Source organism: Bombyx mandarina, chromosome 15 (assembly GCF_030267445.1).
Source record: "Bombyx mandarina strain Sakado chromosome 15, ASM3026744v2".
NCBI lineage: Eukaryota > Metazoa > Arthropoda > Insecta > Lepidoptera > Bombycidae > Bombyx > Bombyx mandarina.
The window spans coordinates 8,800,796-8,819,623 of record NC_143221.1 but is presented as its reverse complement, the minus strand read 5'-3'; the positions used below and the strand labels follow the sequence as shown (position 1 = coordinate 8,819,623).

At 36.7% G+C, this 18,828-nt stretch overlaps 2 protein-coding genes and 1 long non-coding RNA gene across 5 annotated transcripts; 2 read left to right on the top strand and 1 right to left on the bottom strand.

The window, feature by feature from the left end:
* Window positions 1-1,090: 1,090 nt before the first annotated feature.
* Hacd1 (3-hydroxyacyl-CoA dehydratase 1) lies at window positions 1,091-11,402 on the bottom strand. Of its 3 annotated transcripts, XM_089732909.1 has the most exons (5): window positions 11,360-11,402; window positions 8,949-9,116; window positions 8,384-8,501; window positions 5,169-5,398; window positions 1,091-2,699 (listed from the first exon to the last, which is right to left on the bottom strand). In XM_089732909.1, the coding sequence occupies exons 2-5, from the start codon at window positions 9,035-9,037 to the stop codon at window positions 2,438-2,440; spliced, it is 699 nt and encodes a 232-aa protein (XP_089589035.1). In that variant the 5' UTR covers window positions 9,038-9,116; window positions 11,360-11,402; the 3' UTR covers window positions 1,091-2,437. The 3 variants fall into 3 exon arrangements, with proteins under 3 accessions (XP_089589035.1, XP_089589036.1, XP_028038727.2); XM_089732910.1 differs by lacking the exons at window positions 8,949-9,116; window positions 11,360-11,402 and adding an exon at window positions 11,081-11,244; XM_028182926.2 differs by lacking the exon at window positions 11,360-11,402 and having other exon boundaries at window positions 8,949-9,203.
* Window positions 5,240-7,763, top strand: LOC149501457 (uncharacterized). The gene is made up of 2 exons (XR_016324190.1): window positions 5,240-6,971; window positions 7,213-7,763. It is a non-coding gene; the product is annotated as an uncharacterized LOC149501457 (long non-coding RNA).
* Window positions 11,403-14,289: 2,887 nt separating the features above from the next.
* RpL30 (ribosomal protein L30) lies at window positions 14,290-15,787 on the top strand. Its single transcript, XM_028182895.2, has 4 exons — window positions 14,290-14,395; window positions 14,501-14,547; window positions 14,800-14,945; window positions 15,589-15,787. The coding sequence occupies exons 2-4, from the start codon at window positions 14,527-14,529 to the stop codon at window positions 15,761-15,763; spliced, it is 342 nt and encodes a 113-aa protein (XP_028038696.1). The 5' UTR covers window positions 14,290-14,395; window positions 14,501-14,526; the 3' UTR covers window positions 15,764-15,787.
* Window positions 15,788-18,828: the final 3,041 nt, after the last annotated feature.

Sequence of the window (18,828 nt, the reverse complement as noted above, 5' to 3'; positions counted from 1 at the left end):
ACCATACTCGTCGAACTCGGCAAAGAGTTCGACGTGCAACCTAACCCATGCATCAGCCCGTTGAGTTTCTCGCCGGATCTTCTCAGCGGGTCGCGATTCCGATTCGGTAGTAGATTCATTCGCGAAGCGTTGAGTTGTTAGGTCTTCTTCGGAGGCGCTCGGGCAGCTGTTAGCAAATCCCACTCCTCCTCACTGAGTCTTGCTCGCCAACCTGTCCTGGTGAAACTGGAAAGGCCTCCGGGCCACCGGTTATATTTCAATCATAACAAAAAAAAATACAAAATGTATTTTGTATTGTATTGTGTCTGTTTTCAGGAACCATACGTTTCGCAGTCGATGGGTAAACAAACCCAAGATCGGGCCGGTGTTAAAACAGAGCACCACTCTTCAAATGTGGGGTCCAATTTTCAATTGTATAGCCTTTTTTTTCTCGTACCTATGCTGATGAGCCTTGAGAGGCTATATCAGCGTTACTCTAGCGTGTATGTGAGCTCAAACCAGGTTTTGCTAACACTGGCCCTAGCAAGAGCAGTTCGGGACGATCCGAAATGATGTGTTTAGGGCGACTTCGACTGTTTACCATTCTGTCCGCAGAATCGGGTATGTAATTTCCGGCGGCCACGAAAAAAGGATTTTCGTGTCGTGCCGCCTTTTCAAAGTGGTACGTCATCTAAATTCACCCTTCAAACTGGAACTTGTGATTGCTGCGCAACAGAGACCGTGGGCTCCAAATACGCCCAACCACAAGTAAGTTATTTAAACTTTATTAGAGAGAAGAGTACCGCTGGCAAACTAACACCATAAGGCATTATTTACCAGTTAACATATCGAGAGGTCAAAGGCTATTTGGGTTAAGCGACATTTATCTTTGTAATTAAAGGTCCCTTTTATTTGGTATTATTATCAACAAATTTGATGTTTTTAATTGAAATTCAACTAAGTTTACCCTATTCAAATAGCTGAAGTTTTTTGTTTGTAATGTTTTTTACAAATTTTAAACTTTAAATGGCTCTCCTCTAAAGTTGCAAATATGTCGCTTAAACCAAATACCCTCCTCGATAATAATGACTAAAGAAATAATAAAAACTGATACAGGCTCAATCATTTAATAAATTATCAATATCCATAACCCAAACGTAACAACTTTACGTACAAAAGCGCGCTTAAAACCGTTACCCTCATTAACATTACCCATAAATACCAAGTAAAATAAATGCAATGTAATTTCCTTATCCCGTAGATTTACATAAAATTAAGCAAATATAAAGTGTCTCATGAGATTTTTGTTACATATTTAAAAAAAAACTAATAACATTCGATAAATACCATATTTTTTTATAGCTTAGATGGGTGGACGAGCTCACAGCCCACCTGGAGTTAAGTGGTTACTGGAGCCCATAAACATCTACAACGTAGACGCGCCACCCACCTTGAGATACAAGTTCTAAGGTCTCAGTATAGTTACAACGGCTGCCCCACCCTTCAAACCGAACCGCATTACTGCTTCACGGCAGAAATAGGCAGGGTGGTGGTACCTATCCGCGCGGACTCACAAGTGGTCCTACCACCAGTATCGAGACCGGTGAGGTGACGCTCAGTGTGTTCAAGTTCAAAGTTAACTCAAAGTTGTATGGAGTTGGCACGTATTTTAAATTTAACGTCAACTTTTACGAGATCGAGAAGTTAAAAAACTCGCAACACTCGCAATTGATCACAATTTACACATTGACACTATGTCAAATCGATGCCTCCAATGAACACTACTCTAACTCAAAAATTTGAAATTTTCGTTTTTCACGCAAATCGCTTCACTATTTTAAAAGTATTACAATTAATCATTATTGATGGGGTTCGAAGCAAGAGTAAATCAGCTAGTTACACAAAAAAAACATAAATATATCTGCAATAATAAAGATTTTTAAACTTTTTTCGTTTAAACGCTCCTCCTGTAAATCTACGAATTTGAAGTTAGCGTAGTGTTCATTGGAGGCATCGAAATGTAGCTTGAAATTCATTGAACACACTTGCGCAGTGAAGTGATTTCCTCCTCGACCAAGCTCTTTCTAAAGATAGATTCACTTTGAATAACTAAAACTGTGGCGAAACTAAGTAGATATTAAATATTAACTTTAGTGCATTTTCACGCTTGCCCGACAAGAAAGACTCCGAAATTCGATATGAAATAATTAATCTGTGAAATTTTAATTAATCTCTGTATATTGTAATTTAGCTGTAAACTAATACCCGACGACAGCTTATTAAAATGTAAATTAAGAGTTTTCTTCAAAAACGAAGTTTATAAATTAATATGTCCAGTCGCTTTTCTTTTCCTCCAAAATGCTTCTGCTAAACTTTACAAAAATACTTTTTCTGTACTTATTTTTTTTTTTCTATTTTATCAGCCCACACCAGTCCACATTAATAATAATGTTACAAGTTAATTCGATTTCGATTTTTTCTGTTCTTTACCGAGCATTTTTCTTCTTTGTGATAACATATGACCAAACAGTACTGGGAACAATGGGATATACAAGAACATGTAAAAAATTAGAAAATAGTAATAGTTAAACGCGAAATTCCAAGCATTCGGCATTGAGACGTAAAAAAGTTTTTTCTCGAAGATTTCATCCAACGAGTGGTACATGCAGAGCAGCTCTCCAGTAATACCGAGGGGATACATCACGAGAAACGTGGAATACCTGAAATTTAATATGTTTTTTTATTATACTGTGCGCCTGTACAACAAAATCCCACAAGATGTTCAGAACCTACAACATCTGTGCAATAAAGCTTACTATAAAGTCAATGATTATCTAGAAGATTGCACAAAATGGGAATGAGTTGCTCGCTCCGGGCATTTCAATATTGCTACGTTATAATACTCATTGAAAAAAGTAATAAAAAAAAAAACTAATATTAAAAAAAAAAAAGACAATATGCCCGCTGAGTTTCTTGCCAGTTCTTCTCAGGACGGAGGCTAGTTTTTGTGAATTGGCGGTAGTTCTTTTTGACGTTCAACAAGTATGTACTTTCATTTATGTTGAATAATTTTTTTTTGATTTGATTTGATTTGATATTCAAAATCAATTATTAAAAGTAACCCGTTTTATAAATGCAATATGTTAATTTACTGCCAAATGAATTATATTCCTAAGCGACAATGAAATGGATTTTTTTTTCATACTATTTCGACCTTTATTCCTATGATAATTTATTCTTATCGCCCACCTAGCGCGTAGAGATATTATCATACATATACGTCGGTGGGGCCGAAATAATTTATAGAGTCTAAGAGTCCGTATAAAATCTATGAACGTTATTATCAAATCAAATCAAATCAATTTTTTTTTTATTCAACATAAATGAAAGTACATACTTTTTGAACGTCAAAAGAACTATTATGTATCTTCACCACCGATTCGGAACGCAGTTTCAACGAAAATTGGAAAGTTCAGAAGTTGAGAAGTATCGACAAGAAACTTGGGGCTTGCTCAATTCCAAATATATGTGCGTCACCCACAAAAATCCTAAATATTATTAAATTAGTACATAACAGGTTGGAGAAAAAGTCTTTTGCGTATTATAGTATGTATGAATGATGATGTTTATGGACCTAGTGCAGTGTCTGTGATAATAGCACAAATTTGGTTTAAGGGTTTTCAATCCGGAAATTTTGATGTTAAAGATGCACGTCGCTCTGGTCGCCCCATTACGGATAAAATGGATCCCATTTTTGAAAAAGTGGAGCAAGATCGGCATATCAGTAGTTACGACGTAGCTGAATAACTGGGAATTAACCACAAAACAGTTTTGGCGCATTTGAAAAACCAGGTACACAAAAAAGCTCGATATTTGGGTACCTCACGAGCTCACTGAAAGAAACCTAATGAACCGTGTTACGATGAACCATTTTTGAAGAAGCTGATAACTGGTGATTAAAAGTGGATCACGTACGAAAAGAACGTGCGAAAAAAGTGGCGGTTAAAGGCCGGTCAGACTTCACAGACTGTGGCGAAACCCGGGTTAACTCGCAACAAGGTGATGCTGTGTTTGTGGTGGGATTGGAATTTTTGCAATTTTTGGATTCAGGACCATCGATTCTAAACTCTATTGCAAACAACTGATGAGATTAAAGCAAGAAGTTGAGAGAAAGCGGCCGGAATTAATCAACAGAATGGGTGTGGTTTTCATCATGATAACGCTAGACCTCCATATTTAGCTACTCAGCAAAAATTAAGAGAGCTTGGCAGAGAGGTATTAATGCATCCGCCGTATAGTCCTGACCTTACACCTTCAGATTTCCACCGGTTTCGGTCTCTTCAGAATTCTTTAGGCAGTGTCAGGTTAACATCATGAGAGGACTGCCAAAACCAATTGTCGCGGTATTTTGATCAGAAGCCCCAAAATTTCTATAGCAATGGGATCATGTCCCTACCTACAAAATGGCAAAAAGTTATCGTACAAAATGGTACCTTCTACATACTTTAGTTAAATGTAAATAAACTATATTAAAAAATGTTGTGAATTTTCTTAAAAAATGCGAATAAACTTTTTCTCCAACCTATTATAATAAGGATGACTTAAACTAGACAAGACCAAAAAGATCTGTTAGTGCTATGTGTGGAGTACAAATTCAAAAAGTCGCGATTTCGTCATTCATATATATTCGCTGACTAGTCTATGACTATAGTTTTCAAATACACACTTTTAATATTAATACTGAAAGTTTCCAAACTTAAATCCAAAGTATTTCTAATCCATGTTTGATGGGTATTTGGCTATCTGAATTGTGGAAAAGTAATAGCTTTGGCCTAACTTTTCTTCTTCTAACTGATACATTGTTTTTTATAAAATAAAATTTCATGGTCATAAAACGAAGTTAGTTTAATGTACATTTTGGTACAACTGTGACTATACCGACATCTTTAAGTACTTAGCGAAATTAATTTCAGGTCTTTTTAGAGTATAAATTGCTTAAAAGATAGCTAGTCTCTATACTAGACAGAGCGCATTATTTATGCCATTAGGTAGACATTCAAAAGCACTTATTGGAAAGGGAATATTGAAACCCTATTAAAAAAATTAATATATTTTTCATTGCACGTATTGTTTGTAAACAAAAACGTTTCAGTGGCGCAAAAATAAAATTTTAATTGTGTAATAATTACCTCAAAAACGTTAGCGATGAGGGTACAATATCGACCAGATTGAGAGCGTAGTAGGCATATCTTATGATTTCAGTTATCGACCAGGCGAGTATACACAGAGGCAGCCCCGGACTTGTAGTCGCTCCTTGTGTTGCCAGTAAAGCTCCACATACCAGAAACACTCTTGAATACACTTGCATAAGAACTACAAATACACTAGATGGAACTAAGCCTACAGCAGCGTGTAAAATCTGAAAGTAACACAATAATCATTACACAACGATAGTTATTTGTATTCGTTTAGAACTGTGGAAAAAGAGCTTGTTATCGATTTAATGTATACTCCGCAAGATATTACTCAATTTAGTGACATGTTAACTGTAATGTACTTCTATTATTATTCTCTCAGTTAAAATATCGCAGGTGTCTGTGACGAGGTTTGAAAGAAATTTTGCTTTTACAACAAAACCTAACCCCATGACTGTTTTGGAACAAATAAGATAGATCATATACATAATATGTAAGATGTAACTGCCCAAATGGGATTACAGTAAGCCTTCTATCTGTCAGCAATTACGCCAATTTATTAATTAAGTAAGTTTCATATTTACTACACTATATTGTTGATTAAAAATAACGTTTTAGTTTCTGATGCCGTTCAACAGGATCAAAATTCATCGACAGATATTGCACCAGCAGGTTTCCGTCTTCGTGCAGGGCTCATGTTCGAGGCATTATTTATACGCAGTTTTTTTTTATGATCGAAGAACTACTGGTGACCCGGAGGCCTTTCCAGTTTCACCAGGACAGCTGGGCGAGCAAAGGCTCAGCCAGGAGGGGTGGGATTTGCTAACAACTGCCCGAGCGCCTCCGAAGGAGACCTAACAACTCAAGAGCAGCTACTTCGCGAATGCATCTACTACCGGATCGGAATCGTGACCCGCTGAGAAGATCCGGCGAGAAACTCAGCTAGCTGATTCGCGGGTTTGGTTGCACGTCGAACTCTTTGTCGAGTTCAACGAGTACCTTTACCGGGGTAATATATGCAGCTTCTAGAACACCGTCACGACCGCCAGCTGTTCAGTGACCGACAGTACGGTTTCAATCACGGTCATTCAGCCACCATATTATGTATCTAACTCACTCAGCCTAACAAGGCTGACCCGAAAGCGAGGCTCTAACTGTGGGTCTTATATCGTAAAGACCTACCGCGAGAGATACTGTCATAAAACACTTCAGTCGAAATTAGCAACTTAGTGAATGACTTAAATTAGTGAATTTACGAATCCCTGAAGAAGTCTACATGTAGTTACAGCTTTTTGCTGCAGCCTACGACTGTTGGGGTAGATATTTCGAATGGTGTTCAGTATCGAAATCATTTGGAAGGCATTCAAGTTAACATCGAAGATGTTGGAAATATTCAATGGAATGTCTAAGCAGTACTTCGAGCTTGGAGAAATAGGTCTTCGGCCAAGCTTAGGCTATACAAAGTACAGATCCGATCTCAGATCAATTCCCAAATATCAGCTATTTCATAAAAAAATTTATGTTATTGGGTGACATTCTCGCTAACCACCTTATGTTATATGGTTAAAGAAGCTCATATTCATCACAACGTGAAGGCCGCCACCGACCTGGAAACATTCAGTCTCAAAGTCTCAATTTTATTTGAGTGTAAAGGCGATCCCACTCTACAAAACAGATTGCATGACTGCTTTGCAATAAGTACAATGTGGTTTTGAAATGAACTCCACATCCCAGTATTTCATGAGCAGTATGACATACTCCTCTTCAAACGAGATTTGTCAAACTCTTAAGCCTCAGGTGAGCATTGTGTTTGCCTTTCAAGGTTAAAAAAAAGTTTAAAAATGTAGACGTTTAAAATAAAAATATTCATAGGTCGTTCATACACTTGACCTTTAAGCACATTTATATTCAACAGAATGATTTTCTGTTTTGTTTGTAGTATTTGAATTTAAATTAGTATTTCTTGTACTTTTTGTTTTAAATTAAGCAATAGCATTCAAGTTCATTGGTTTACATAAGATTTTCACCTTTTTTATAGGTACCTCGCACACATAAGTATATAGACCCACTGACACTAATCACCAAATATAAAATATCTAAAAATGATAATGAATTGGACTGGGAATGTAGCCCGAGTAACCTGAGAAGCACAGTAATTAAAGTCGACAACAAAGTGGATTTTTCAAAATCTTCATCAGATATGTAGAAGAACTGTACTCAGTGATTAAATTGTTAATACATGCACACGAATTGGTTGAATCTGTAAAACTGCAATTTTTACAATGTACTCATATTATAAATGACAAGTAGCAACTAGGAAATGTTTTTGTTTTATATTTCATTCCTAGAGTGAAAGAAAAAAACTTACTTCATAATCAGATTTATTGAAGTTGAATACCGTTTCTTGTTAGAAATCTCAGTATAATACACACACAATATTTCATTATGATCTCTTAGAGACAAGTCTTAAAAGGTGGTTCAAAAAAAATTAGTATTTGTCAAATTAATGTATTATGGACTATGTCTATTATAATAATATGTCTATAATAAAAGACTTCAGGCATACTGCCTTGATTTATATACACAGTAGATAAACAGTTTTATTTATCTGATATGGTTAACTAACCATCAACCTGTCAGTCTATGTTAAAGAAATTTTCATGATTTTATAATGATGATGGCTCTTAAAATAGCACCACTCCATGTCTTTTCGTGAGTATCAAAGTAGGCAACTAAGGCATTCACTGGAGATGAACTGATCTCCGTATGTTATACCAGCATACTGCAATCTCCAAGCAGAAATTACTGGTAGTAAAACATATTGTAAGCTTCTATAGGTGAGTACCATCAATCTATCTTTTTCTACTGTAAGCAAGTAATGTAATCTGGTTTGAAGAGTTGGACAATACCTTTGAGACTTTGGCCTCATGTCTCAAATCAAGTGGCAGTATTCACATTGTATTGTTTATGGGGTCTAGTACTACCTAACCAGATGAAAAATGACCTTCAATCACCCATCTAGGCAGTAAAAAAATATCATAATGAATCATGGTCTTAAGACACCAAGCCAAGTTCTTCATAAGACTGTAACTTCTTGTATTAATAACCATCAAATAAATTCATATTTTAAACTTTTTATGTTTTTTTTAGATATTTATCATTTTTATCTGGATGTCCGACTTGACTTTTAATCTACATATAAAAAATACCTCTAATACAGCAGCATTTTGAAATATAATGACAGTCCACTTGATCTCACTCCAAAAAGCATCCAAAGTACCACGGTTCAAAAAATGTACTAATGACTGCCATAGCATGTAAGACCATCTGAAAAATAGAATAAGAAACATTTTAGATCAACAAGAAAAAATTATAGATACTGACCTTCATTAACAAATAATAGGTACAGAATCATTTAAAGCGATCACACAATCTTAAAGAACTCAAATAAAAACTAGAATAAACTTTATCCTAAAACTACCACTGAATTTAATAAACCTATGTTCTATGTATATACTTTTTCTTGTGTAATTATTATTTTACGAAAAAAAAAAGCTCTAACTCTATTTATTGTGTTTTCTTCGATGAACTTTGCTCTAAATGTACTACATTAGCTTCAGCTTAACTTTTTTTTAACAATTTCAAGGCTTATGAAATACTGTAAATGTATTATGTAATGTAATATGAAAAACTGTTAATATTTAGTTTAATTTCTAGGCTTGATTTGCTAAGCATTTTTTTTCTTTTTCCTAAGTTTTGAATATCGATACCTACCCAAGAGTTTGAGCGGCGTTATAGACAAGAAGATAAATCTTTCCAATCGAAAGTCCAGAGGTGTTGCTTTTCATTGCCTTGTTGGACATTGTTTAAATTGATATAAAACTTTATGTTTAAGATATTTTTTAAACAGTCTTTCACTAAATTTTCACTTCATTGTAAAATCATAGATTATACTCTTGTAAAATGTAAAATGCATAGGTATCGCGCGGCGCGGAGGCGTGGCGCGGCGAGTCCACCCGAATGAGTCCCGAAGCGACACGAGTCAGGTGAATGAAGTTAGCCCCTCAAAAAATTTTATTTTCCCTTTTTTATACTTATTTTCTATTAATTCGTTTGTTCATCATTTGTTCATGATTGTTCACTGTTAATAATTGTTTGTTCTGCATTTATTTATTTAAAAAAAAAATTTAAAAATATACCTACAAGTTAGCCCCTCTAATGCAATTTTTAATATTTTTTCATCCTTAATGACTCGTAAATATTCATTTTCGATTGTTCTTATATAAAACACGTTTGTTCTCTTTCGAAATTACTCGTTTTTTGTTTAATTTACTATTTTTATTATTTGAATAAATGTATGCAAAATATGTGTACTGCGCATGCGTCAACTATAATGCCTAAATTTTCTACGCGGTTTTAATCGTGAAAAAAAAAACAAATATAAATCCTGTAGGAGCATTTAATTGGTATACTGTTTAATTAAAAAAATTAAAAAATAAATAAATGAAATAATGTGCATTGGCGTTAAGTTAGACCAAATAGATTTTTTCCATCCTCCTACTTATCGTTATGAAGGTATAAAAAAGATAGGGAGTTCACATAGGTAATATAAACAAATAAGTAAATATATTCATTATTTATCTTTCAAGAGATAATATAGGTATACATTATAATAACTTTTTTACACAGTCGAAATTATATTCCTAACATTAGTAAAATAACATTTTAATACGATAGGTAAGAGGATGGAAAAAATCTATTTGGTCTAATTTAACGCCAATGCACATTATTTCATTTATTAATTTTTTAATTTTTTTAATTAAACTGTATACCAATTAATTGCTCCTTCAGGATTTATATTTGTTTTTTTTTTTCACGATTAAAACCGCGTATAAAGTTTAGGCATTATAGTTGACGCATGCGCAGTACACATATTTTGTATACATTTATTCAACTAATAAAAATAGTAAATTAAACAAAAAACGAGTAATTTCGAAAGAGAACAAACGTGTTTTGTATAAGAACAATCGAAAATGAATATTTACGAGTCATTAAGGATGAAAAAATATAAAAAATTGCATTAGAGGGGCTAACTTGTAGGTATATTTTTAAATATTTTTTTTAAATAAATAAATGCAGAACAAACAATTATTAACAGTGAACAATCATGAACAAATGATGAACAAACGAATTAATAGAAAATAAGTATAAAATAGGAAAAAAAAAATTTTTTGAGGGGCTAACTTCATTCACCTACACGAGTCCACGTAAAGAGATAAGGCGAAATATGGCGCTAATACGAGGGAGTGAGATGGAGCGAGTGCATGCAACTGCGTGTGGAGTTCTTTCACATTACATTTTTATGAATATTGAAGTTATGTTCTACGACCTACGTGTTACAGTCGATAGTTGAATGAATTAAAATGTTTTGCTTAGGATTTTGACCTTGACCATGCATCATTCTTACGAGCACTTAACCTTAAGTGTTTGTAGACCATTTCTTAGAAAATCATAATAAAAAATTAGAGAATTTTAAAACATTCACCACTTTCGCTAGTTTTGTTAGCTACATTACGTAATGAAAATAAAATATATTGTTATCTCGGTTATGGGAAAAAGGTTGTAAAGCTAAAACGAGCTCAATATGTTGTATATCAGAATAACGTGGTATTTTAATAGACAATTGATAGGTTATAGTTTCCGGTGCATCGTACAATACATTGAAAAATAATGAAAGTAGTAGACTAATTGAAATTATGACAAAGTGGAATAGTACATTAATAAATTATGAAACAAACTAACAATGAACCTAAAATTAAAAACCTTACAAAATAATAATTATAGTAATAATTGCCATCAGCGGCAATTTATTTTTATAGTGTTTTTAAAAAATTGTATTATAATACCTTTTTTGAAAAATATTGTGTAATTAATGATAATTTAATACGTGATTCGCTACACTACAAACAGCTACTAGACTTAACATGTCCGCGGAACTAAACGGCTACAAACAGCTACCAGACTTAATATGTCCGCGGAACTGAGCAGCTACAAACAGCTACTAGACTTAACATGTCCGCGGAATTAAACAGTTCCGCGGACATGTTTACTGGAACTAGTTCCGACACTCTAAAGAACGATGTCATGTTCAATCCTTTTCCGAACATGATTAGCGCACGTCTAATGTAAATGCAAATTTCAGAAATTAGCCATACTGGCAAGCATAGACTATACGTATTTGACTGGCAAGTGGCAGTGTATAATCTATATCATAGATAATACACATAATTAGGGACATTCCGATACTAGTAAATACGAGTAGGTACTCGATACTTTTGATTCGATGCCAAGTACCTACTAATAGCATTGAATCAATCTTGTGATACTTATTCGGTGTCGAATCAAAAGTACTTGCTATCAAATCGAATCAAACTGATCCTATTTAAAATACCCAAGCTTCCGAACGCATCAGTTAGAACGAGAGAGAGAAAGTCCTCTCTCGCTCGATTATCGGTAAATGAGTAAGCCCATTTGCAGAGATGATATGAAATTTGTATTTCCTTAACTGTACAAATAAGCACAACAATATCTAATTGTAGTCGCAACATCAGTTCCAAGCGAACGCTTAAGTTCCACTAGCACTACCTCTGAGGAATTGCTTGAGATGATTTCAGCATTTCGTTTTTACAATCCCACCGCCTGCCACCAGAGTTGAGTTCATTCATACTACCTGGAGCCACTGCATTCATCCACAGTGCGTTTCCAGAGATGTTTTCTGCCATACACCATCCGGCTTTGAAATGAGCTTCCCTCCACGGCATTTCCCTAGCGCTATGACATGTCCTTCTTCAAACGAGGCTTGTGGAGAGCACTTAACGGTAGGCTTGGATATCCCCCTGGCATTGGTGACGTCCATGGGTGACGGTAAACCCTCACCATCCGGTGGGCCATATGCACGTTTGCCTACAAGAGCAATAAAAAATAAAAATAAAGCATAAGGTTAAACTTAAATAAAGCTTAAACTTTTGAGTTTTTTTTCAGGCGCTATGTAAGTCACCCAAGAGACAGGAATATGAAAAATAGCCCAATTAACAAAATATATGGAGCAAAGGACCGCAGCCACGCCAGTTAAAAGAAAAGTGAACTGGAAAGGAATAAAATGAAATTAACTAAGAAAACATAATAATATCCCAGATCTTTAGGTAAACTTTTTATCCTTTGTCATGAAAACATGGTTTAATATTACTTGCAGCTTCTTGACTATTTTCCTACGCAAGCCATCTACAACAAGGCTTTGTAGCTAAATGTGATCAAAGAAACAATGATATTATGCGAGTTTCCGACATTAAATTTTGTTTGCTGTTTCTAGTAATATAATGATAAAATATTGCTGTCATCATGATGACCATTAAATTAAATTTTATCATTTAACAATAATATTTTTTTTAAACCAATTGATTTATTAAAGGTCTCTTGGGTCTGCTTCTTGCGTCTGCTTTCAGCATTCAGAAAATGAAGACCTCAAGAGATACCTGTACGTTTCATCAAGAAAACGTTGACTCGAGCAAGAAATTAGATTAAAAAATATGTAAAAAACCTGATAATTTTGTGATTAATATATATTAATCTTTGAATTTTTCCCTTTTTCTTTTTTTTATTGCTTATGTGGGTGACGACCTCACGGCCCACCTGGTGTTAAGTGGTTACTGGACCTTATAGACATCTAAAACGTAAATGCCGCCACCTAGACATAAATTATAAGGTCTCAGTATAGTTACAATGCTGCCCCACCCTTCAAACCGAAACGCATTACTGCTTCATGGCAGAAATAGGCAGGGTGGTGGTACCTACCCGCATAGACTCACAAGAGGTCTTACCACCAGTAATAAAATGAAATCCTAATGAATTCTTTTTTTCCAGATTCTGATTCTTTTACGAAATTTCAACGCGGAGTATGCGAGACTGCCGAAGCTATCCGTTAAACAAGCCCCCTATACTCTCGCTGAAACATTTGGACCCCGAAAAACAAAACCAGAGACAGACAGACCGCAGGATACACGGCAATCAGGCACGTGAACAGCCTAAATACACCCGATGCAGTAGAAGTCTGCGAAAACGACTTTACTTCGGTTAGCACGGTCGGTGCCCGTCAAGCTGCCCGCGCGGTACAGCTGGTGTTTCGATTATCCCGCTGGACCAGAATTAGCCTACAAAGGCGGAACGATTTACTGCCAACCGATCGCTATTCATTGTCAACTTTGCGACATCGCAATCGACAATCCACAAAACACGTCATGCAACCTAAACCTGTCGCCTTGAACCGTTACCAAATGATGCTGTCTCATACATTTTCTTTATCCTACTCAAGCTGAGAGCTTTGAGAGGCTATTTCAGCGTAACCTTAAGTAGTAGGTGAGCTCACGGGGCTCAAACCTGACGACATTGCTAATACGAATTCTAGCAAGAGCCGTGCTTCGCAGAATCTACCACCGGATCGGAAACGCGACCCACTGAGAAGATCCGGCGAGAAATTCAGTGGGCTATGTCTGTAGGTTAATTTACTCGTCGAGCCTTTAATCGCAAGCGTTCGACGTGAACGATGATCGGTGCTTCAAGCACCTAAAAGCACGTTAGTGGATCGGGAGGATTCGAAATGACGTGTTTTGGGCGTCTCATACAGGAGCTGGAGTTGAGTTAAAACTTCCTTCTAACTAGGGCCCAACCGCAGCCAATCGGTACAAATAGAGAATAGCTCTTTCTTACGCTCCGCCACCTGCTTCTACTAGCGTATTCTATTTTGAAAAATAGATTATTCACTATAATGCTGAAGAATGTATTATTTAGCGCAAAAATGGAAACAATGTACTAGTGTGCACTTAATTAAAACCGGTATAGAATTTCTTCTCTCTTTTTTTTCTTATTGTATTTAGTTATTTAAGTGCACAAAGAGATTAAGTGGAACAAAAACATTGACACATTTAATACTAGGGTATCGGGAAGGCAATTAATAGTGAATATTTTATATCTAAACATTGAAACAGTCGAGATCGATTCACATTATTCACAAGCATTCTTCGATGGTATCGCTAATAATCGATTTTTGCTATAAAGCCATTCTTCGAACATAACATTTTCAGATCATCATTCACCATCACATCTCTAGATCGACCTTTTTCATTTGAGTTTTGAGCCGCTTCTTTTCCATTTGTGCTCTTGGTGAGGTTAGATTTCTCCACGTTTCATTCTGTTTCTATCGCACTGACTGCATTAAATAAATCATTTTATAATACTTATAGAGGTTATTTAAATACATTGTTTTATTTTAGGATTCATTAGCATTTACGCTTCCAAAATGGTTGCAGCAAAGAAACAGGTAAGAGACACGACACCACGTGTACCATACTTGATGAGCACTAAATATATTGGACTTGGGCCTAATTTTTAACAAAAATGTTTAAATAATTTCTCCCTCATTAAGTCCTAAATAAACTAATACTTGATAGACTCACAAATTATGTAATTTTTGAGTTTGAGTACGTATCACACATTAAGTTTTTTGTCAATTGTAATCTGTTTCGGTAGTTTTTTTTTTATAATTTATAAATGCTTCATATTTGTATTACAGAAAAAGACCATCGAGTCAATTAACTCCCGCCTTGCCTTGGTGATGAAATCGGGAAAATATTGCTTAGGATACAAGCAAACTTTGAAAACTCTTCGACAAGGCAAAGCAAAGCTGGTTATCATCGCTAAAAATGCTCCTCCGCTAAGGTGAGGCTACTGAGAAGTAGAGTTTCCCAATACTTGTCAAAGGGATGCATATGGAGTCTTACTGACAAAGAAGTATGGATTCCCTTTGTGGTTTAGTAAAACAGTTCGCAGAAATAAGGTTAAATTGAACTAAGACTAAGAATAGTGTAAGTGGTATAGCAATTTTTTTGGGCGTATGTATCTTTTAAACAAATAATTTTTAATTTACCTTTAATGATAAATTATAAATTCGATTAAATTGCATTCGTTTCTTAATACTGTTTTGCTGGATCACAATGTGGGGAACCTATGGAGTAGTCTTTAAACTCGATACTGCACTTTGGCAGGTAAGAATTATGTTTTCTATTCAAATATTTTATGTAATCCATAGGTTGTATTTATATGAATAAGTCAATGAAGTTGAATGAAGTTATTGACAGTTGTAGAAACTTGACTATGCCGAATATTATTGAAATCCACTGAGTGGTTAGTTAATCTGAGAAAAGTTTGGCTTATGTGTTGGTGCTGCCATAACTGTTGTTATTTTGAGTTCACAATTCAGTTTTAACATTTCAATTTAATGTTGGTTTAAATGTACAGTGCATTTATATTTATTTATATATAAGATCATCACATAATACAAATATATTTTAAATATTAACAGGAAATCTGAGATTGAATACTACGCCCTCCTAGCTAAGACAGGCGTTCACCACTACAGCGGGAACAACATTGAATTAGGAACAGCATGCGGAAAATACTACAGAGTGTGCACACTCGCCATCACAGACCCTGGTGACTCAGACATTATCACCACTTTGCCTGAAGCATCAGCCTAGATTAAATAAAAAGTTATAAAAGCATGCTTCGTATTTATTTATTTCCAAAATATTATCAGTAGAGTTGGGATAAGGTTTTTTTAAAGTCAAGACACTGGCAAGTTCATGCAATTACCCTTTTTCTATTCAACAACCAGGTGAACAAGCTAACAGTCATAAGCTGGATTTCTGCAGCCTGCCATACCATTAGATATGAGGTCTAAGACCCTACGGTATAATAATAATATAACGATTGCCCCTTTTTCATGACGTGACAGATGCGAAGCACTAATAAGTAGGATGGTATTTGGCCGTGTGGACTCGTAAGTGTTAAAAACTAATAGCCACCAAAGTGTAAATTAGGTCTACCTACAAAATTGCTGTTTAATTTATGTACATACAGAAAGTTTTTTGTTTTTTATTTTTATCAATCCATCTGAATATATATCCATGGATCGATGCATTTGCCAGCGCAGTCATAATTTTTAATAAAATTTTCTGCCCTTGAAGAAGTCCAGGTATGGGAGCTAACAAAATCTTCAAAGGCATTTGAGAGGCTATTTCAGCTTCGCCCTAACGTTTGTAAGTGAGCTCACGGGGCTCAAACCTGACTACGATGCTAACACGAACCCTAGCAAGAGTCGTGCTTCGCAGAATCTACCACCGGATCGGAAACGCGACCCACTGAGAAGATCCGGCGAGAAACTCAGTGGGCTGTGTCTGAGAGTTAATTTACTCGTCGAGCCCTTCGTCGCAAGCGACGGGTTCGACGAGAACGGTGACCGGTGCTTGAGGTACCTAAAAGCACCGTTAGTGGATCGGGAGGATCCGAGATGACGTGTTTTGGGCGACGTCGACTGCTTTCCATTCTGTCCGCAGGATCGGGAATGTAGTTACCGGCGGCCACGATGAGAGGGTTCTCGTGTCGTGCCGCTTTATCGAAGTGGCGCATCGACGCCGACTGTATATACTTACTGATGGACTCTAAGTCCAGGTCGTCATGGAGGTCGACGTTCCTGACGAACCACGGGGTTCCGACGGCTATCCTGCAAAAACGGGATTGGATAATTTGAAATGATTTTAGGCGAGTGCGGGCCGCGTGAGCGAACATTACACTTGCATATGTCATGACGGGGCGTATGCAAGTTTTGTAGAGTGTCACCTTATTTCTAAGGGACATTTTACTTCGCCGGCATATCATCGGGTAGAGACGTCCTAGAATGAAGGCGGCACGGTCGCGTACCGTCTTAATGTGAGGGCGGAATGTCATCCTACTGTCGAGGGTGACGCCTAAATATTTGACCTTCGGGGCCCACGGTATGGGCTGGTCGAACATCGTAATTGGGCGAATGGCGGAGGCGGAGGTGTCGACGCGCCTAGTCGGGAGGGGGATGCTCAACGTGGTGTTCGGAGGACGACCCCTTTTGAAGATCACCGCTGTGCTTTTCGTGGGGTTGATGTCGATGCGCCACTTCCGGAACCACTGTCCCATGGTGGTAGCTGCGGTCTGAAGTCGTCAATGAAGCAACGCCTTCTTCCTACACGAGTAGTAGATGGCGGTGTCGTTGGCGAAAGCGCCAGAGGCATTTTGTACAGCCTCGATTTGGTATTTTTTCCCTGCCAAGAAATTATTCGAACTGGAAAAAGTAGAAGTGTCTCAGCGCAAGGTCTGATGAGCATGATGGATAGCACAAAACTTCCTACCCTAGTAGTCTTAAGAGACCCTCCGTTGTGACGTTAAAGGTTGAGCGTTGTCGTGTAGGAGCAGAGGGAACAAGCGATTAACCAAGGCTGGCCAGAAATTTACGAGCTTCACCATCATTGGGTCTAGTATCATCATAATAAACAACGTAATGCTGATTCTATTTAGTAAGCTGTGATGAATTATACCAGCACTAGACAACCAAACAGTAACCAGGACTTTTTCGGGGTAAAATTTCGTTGGGGAAATTGTGTAGGTCTAACTGACAAAATGACCGCTTACGATTATTAAAAAAAACAAATTTTCATCGCAAATGTGGTTTAAAATTATTTAGTTTCTGTCTATTGAACAACGCAATACATGCCGTGACGCGTTCGTCGCTCTGGCGATCATTCAGTTCATGCAGCACCCACTTTTCGAGCTCTCGGTCCACCTGGTGTTAAGGGGTAACCGGAGCCCATAGACAACGTGAAATTCGCCACTCATATCGAGTCATGAGTTGTAAGGTCTGTTTTAACAATACAATGGCTGTCCCACCCTTCAAACCGAAACGCATTGCTGCTTCACGGCAGAAATAGGTGGGGTAGTGGGACCTACACGTGCGGACTCAAAAGACGTCCTACCAAAGAGTATATAATCACTGCGTCCTACCACCAGTGTTGTTCGCTCCAGATTTTACCGAATAAAAACAAAGATTTTTATTTCAAGATTATTGGCAATACGTACTTAACCGTAATTAAAGAGTAGATACCTATACCACCAATAAATTCGCTTAATGGTGGGTAGACTACACAGCCTATAGCTGAGCTTACAGTGCGGCGTCTTCGTAGCACAAATATTTTAAGACATTGCAAAAATAGTCAGATTGTAAACACTTACAACGGTATCCTACGGGACCGGATCGATCAAGATGCAAGTGATGAATAGTACTTGCAGCCATTAATGTTCTGGAATTTTTTTCTTAGGCATGATACATTAAAGCGGCCTAATGTAAGATATTTCAAAGATATGATTTTTTATTGGAAATCCTCTTGTATATTGACAGGATTTTCAGTCAAAACTTACGTGCGAAACGTATGTACTTGGTTTGCACATTCTCAACAATCACAATCGAGAAACGATTATAAATAAATAACTGGAAACAAATCACACGTGGGAACGTGAACAAATCACAATCTCCCTCTTGCGAGGGTAGATAGTGGCAAATGCATTTACCTACTACCGAATCGGAATCATGACTCGTTCAGAAGATTCGTCGAGAACTTGGCGAGTTGATACTATAGGCGAGGTGTGATCTGTGATTTGCTATTTCTGCTAGTGTTACTATTATTAGCCTCCAACAACACTGAAAGGCGATCAGGATCGTGGATCAAGAAGTGTCTAG